Source organism: Arabidopsis lyrata, assembly GCF_000004255.2.
Source record: "Arabidopsis lyrata subsp. lyrata unplaced genomic scaffold ARALYscaffold_8, whole genome shotgun sequence".
NCBI lineage: Eukaryota > Viridiplantae > Streptophyta > Magnoliopsida > Brassicales > Brassicaceae > Arabidopsis > Arabidopsis lyrata.
Window position 1 is genome coordinate 7168229 of NW_003302548.1, and position 4589 is coordinate 7172817.

The following is a 4589-nucleotide window of genomic DNA, read 5'->3' on the forward strand; positions in this document are numbered from 1 at the left end:
ACTATAACTCAAAGTTGAAAAACAGACCTTTAAATGTAGGAGACTTTGTTTTAAGGCGAGTGTTCGATTATACAAAAGAAGAAGGAGCTGGAAAACTCGGTATTAACTGGGAAGGCCCTTATCAAATCGCTGAAAAAATCCGAAACGGTGTATACCGTTTACAAGACCTTGATGGAAATCCCGTTCAAAGGCCTTGGAACATAATCAACTTGAAAAAGTTCTATTGCTAAAGAAAACACATTCGAACTACGATTCGGCTTGATCCCATTCTGGGTACGTAGGTAGCTCGCTAATCACGAGTCCAGCTATAACATAAAAACAAAAATATCATTCCAGTCATAGAATCTTTTTTATAAATTCGATATTCGAGCATGAATATAAAGATACGTTGCGAACAATGTATAAATAAATATTTCTTGCTAAGCTAAGACCGGATCTAGAAGGGTCTTGAATTACGGAACAACTCCGCTCCTTGACCAGCGAGGTCAACAATGTTCATTATGCAACCTGGCATGTTTCCGTACTCCTGAAGTCCGAGTTCGATCCAATCGGAAGGATGGGCTTCGAGGCGATGAAGCTCGCGAGATATGTCGAGGCGACGCTTCTCTAGCTCCATTATCCGTCTCCTAATCTTTTTCTACTTATCTTCGAGCTCATCATGCCGAGTGATAAGCTGAAGAAAATAAAACGCTACGTTTAGCAATAACAAAAAGAAGTTAATCACTAGGATGGAAAATACCTTATTGATAAACTCCTCAACCTTAACACGATCTTGAGGCAACAATCTCTCAATCAGGACGATCGGAATCTGAATGCTAATTCCCTTCTTTAATATTTGTGAATCTTTTGGTTCGCCAGACTCTCCTGCTTTTATAAGCTCGATGTCCGACGTCCTCGAAGGATCAACACTCATCACTTTGAACAAGTCTGAAGGATTCTCTTATGAGTTACCTCCCTTGAACATATTTGTAGAATTGTTGTTGAAACTCAATGACAGACTACACCTACTTTATACTCGAAAAATTATTTGATTGCATTTAAGAGGATTAATTGACGATTTCCCAAATCTGAAATTACGACTTCCATGGAAATGTAATCGAGTTAACTGCTAATTATATTCCCTAGATTAAACGCATTAAATGAGATTTAAGTTAATCGGCGAATTTAAAGCAAAAAGGGGAATGTAATTAATATTGTTGGGCCTCCAGCCCAATAGTTTTTTACATAATATAAAAAAAAATAAAACTAAGAAGGAGGGGGTTTCGCAGGAGGAACTTCGTCTGATGGCGAACCATCTTCGCGTTCGCCGGGTTCGAGGCTCCTTTGGTAGATATCCCAATGCTTTTCCAGGAACCTAATGTGTTCTCGAAGACAGCCGGGAATGCGGGCGATAGAATCAAATCCCCTCCTCTCCCAGTTGTGAACGTCCGACTCCAAACGTTGGATCTTCCTTTCTACTCTAGCAATCCGATCCTCAAGGATACGGCGTTTTGCTCTGAGACGTTGCCTTTCAGAGCAAAGGAAAACATATCTTTCCGTGATCTGTAAATAACAGATACATTACGAATCTATTAAGTAAAACCTTGAAACTATTGGTACTAGGTTCAAACCTGCTCCATGAATTCATGGCACTCAATCTGTTCCTCCCGGGACATGGAAGGAAGAAAACAAGGAATAGCCACCCCTTGTGGAGTGAATCCATCCCCCGACGGGAACAGAGATTCGCTTGAGGGGAATCGTGGTGAGTTAGGACCAGAAGGTTCGCCTTGGTTAGAAGTCATCTTTGATCTAAAAAAGAAGAAATATGGGAAATTTCCAAAATCCAACTCTCCTTATATAGGAAAAATATATAAGGGCACTCACTCGAGTATTTATTGAAAAAGAAAGTTAAACGTCAATCTATTGATCTGACTGTTATGACCTCTCGATTCTCGTGTACATGCACAAATAAGACCTACAAAATATAGGTTATTCAAGTATCACTTAACACCTAGTAGGCGAAATTAACTTTGAACTCGAAATTCGAAGACAATCAATAAATGGTATCACACCTTTTAATCTCTTAGGGAAAGCAAACAGTTCTCACTAGAGGTTTCCCTAATCGAACACATTTGAAGTATCGCAAAGTGTTCTTGTAAGCCGAGCTCTAACCTCGCAACCGAGAGACCGAGGAAAAATTCCAATGTTTTTTCTTTAAAAAAGGCAAGTAGGTCTGATCAACCTATCTCTCCTATAATCTTAAACCATTTCGGTTAGGAGGACTTTGCAAACCCTCCAGGTAAAATCGATGGTTTCCACCAAAATTAAATATTTCTTCCTAAAGAAATTTTAATTAAACCCCCTTGGGAAATTTATTCAAAATAGTAATGAAAAGCCCCCTTGGGCAAAGAAAAACTCAAAAGTAGTGAAACAGCCCCATGGCCAACAAAGCGAATTTCATGTCTTAAAATCAAAAGGGACAATCCCCATCAAAGGTGAATGCAATCACCATCATTCATTCACAGGCGAACCGCCTTCTTCTCTTACTTGACTTGAGACAAGAGCACCCCCAACGTCATCGTCTTGAGTCGCGAGAACCACTTCAGGGTTAAGCGAGCTAGCATCGAGAGGAGTCTCGTTCCTCGATTCAACATCGTCTCCAATAATCGAGGAGATGACAAGTCCCTGATCAGAGAGCCCCTGAGCTCGTCCCGAGGAGATTCTGTCAACATTGGTTCCGAACTCATTAAAATGAGCGCGAGGAGAACCGGTTAACACCATTGCGTCCAAGGACAAACCAATGTTTGGTTCGGTCAATGGAGGGGAATCAGCACCAACCGTCTCTTTCTCTTCAGCCAAATTGACTTTTCCGTCCTCTATCTCTTTGATCAAATCGAGATTGCTTTTTATTTCATCGCGTTCGGAGTTAAGCTTGTTCCAAGCTTTGTCTGCAGCGATAAATTCCTGCAAAGCAAGAAGAAACTTTTTCCCAGCTCCCTTAACCTCCTTCCGAGCATCGTGAGATATTTTGCGAACATCGCGATCTTTCAGTTCGGAAAGAGACTCATTTTTGCGTTCGAGCTCCTCAGAATCTGCTTTAACCTTGTTAAGCTCTGATCTCAGAAGCTCAATCTCGCCTTTTGCGAAGTTATGAACAGCAAGGGCAGTCTCTAGCTTTTGCTCTGTCTCAATCAAAGTCCTCCTTGTCTCCTCGCCGGATCTTTCGAGTCTCTCGATCTCTTCCTGGCGAGCCGAGTCAAGGCCAGCAGATTCCTGCACAGGCCGACTAGATTGCAGTTTTTCAATCTCTCCTTCAGCGGCAGCAACTTTCTTGGAAACTTTGGCGAGCTCCTCTTCGTAAAAGTTCACAATGCTATTCACATCCAAAGTTGCCTAATAAAAGAAGTTTCATCTTTAAAAAAATATATATATATTTTCTTTCAAAATCGGCTGTTTAAGGATGCAAACAGTCAAACCTGGGAAGAGTGGAATGAATGACTGATGTACATCTTCATGATATCAGGCTTCCACCAATCAAAGGATGGAAGCTTCTTCCCAACACGGGTGTGGAAGCACCTAAACATATTCCCGATCTTCTCTTTATCTGGAATAAAGTTAGTTGTGTGAGAATTGAGTTTTCTTTAAAGAAAGAATCTATTAATCTCAAACAACAAAATGATAGTTAAAGGTTACCGGCTTGAGACGAAGCTCTGGCAACCAGTCCTGAGTTCGGAGATGATCAAACCCTAGAGGTATTGCCTCGGGGTGCCTAGGGGGTAACATCCCTGAACCCAGCGGTTCCTTCAAAACTGTTCCTGAATCAGGATTTGCATCCTGAGCTTCAGCAGGTTCAGGAATTAGAAGATTCGAAGGAGCGGCTCTGCCCTTCCTTGTGCTCTTGGGACGTCCCTGGGGCAGGGGTCCAAGTTCCTCATCCTTCCTCTTCTTCATAAGAGAAGTGTCACTTGCAAGGCCTTCCTCCTCAACGGTGGCAGCGGCCATGTTGTCTGCTGCTGGGATGGAGGGAGAAGCATTGATCACAGCAACCGCCATTGACTTTGAACCTTCGAGAGATCCATCGTCAACAATGAGAGTTTTCCGGTAGACTTTGTCGTCCTCGGTGGGAGTTGCGTTTTTCTTCTTTTTCTCGATTAGGGAAATCTGATTTTTAATCTTTTTGTTTGCCTCTTTGATCTTTCTCCTGTCTCGGGCATTCAGACTCGAGAGATCAATCTCAGCAGGAGGAGGGTCGACGGGTCGAGTAAGTGTCATTCTGACAGAATACCCGGCGCCGTGAATTCTTTCCAGAGTAAAAGAATTCCAATTAACTGGCCTCTCCGAGACGGCCTTGTAAAATTTGAGAAAATCGACGGATGGAACTGGTCGAATCTGAGGACCTACGAGAAAACAAAGAAATGTTGAAACGCAGTTTGAAATAACAAAGGGAGCTTATTCAGTTAAGTCCCAATCTCTACCCAAATTTGATGACCAGTGAGTTCGAGGGAGTTCGGAAGAACTTTGAATAGAAAAATTATTTATGCGGAAGAAGAACCAAAACTTCCTCCAGGCGGTGTCCTTTAAAGGAAGGCCATCAATGAGATTCCGATCCG

The 4589-nt window shown here is 42.2% G+C and overlaps 1 protein-coding gene across 1 annotated transcript; it reads right to left on the bottom strand.

Moving 5' to 3' along the window:
• Positions 1-2490: 2490 nt before the first annotated feature.
• On the bottom strand, positions 2491-4251 carry LOC110225733. Its single transcript, XM_021015700.1, has 3 exons — positions 3684-4251; positions 3456-3583; positions 2491-3372 (listed from the first exon to the last, which is right to left on the bottom strand). The coding sequence occupies exons 1-3, from the start codon at positions 4249-4251 to the stop codon at positions 2491-2493; spliced, it is 1578 nt and encodes a 525-aa protein (XP_020871359.1).
• Positions 4252-4589: the final 338 nt, after the last annotated feature.

Coding starts and splice junctions, on each gene's coding strand:
- LOC110225733 (XM_021015700.1), bottom strand. CDS start 4,251: ATGACACTTACTCGACCCGTCGACCCTCCTCCTGCTGAGATTGATCTC. Junction 3,584..3,683: donor GGACTGGTTGCCAGAGCTTC/GTCTCAAGCCGG, acceptor ACTTTATTCCAG/ATAAAGAGAAGATCGGGAAT. Junction 3,373..3,455: donor ATTCATTCCACTCTTCCCAG/GTTTGACTGTTT, acceptor TTCTTTTATTAG/GCAACTTTGGATGTGAATAG.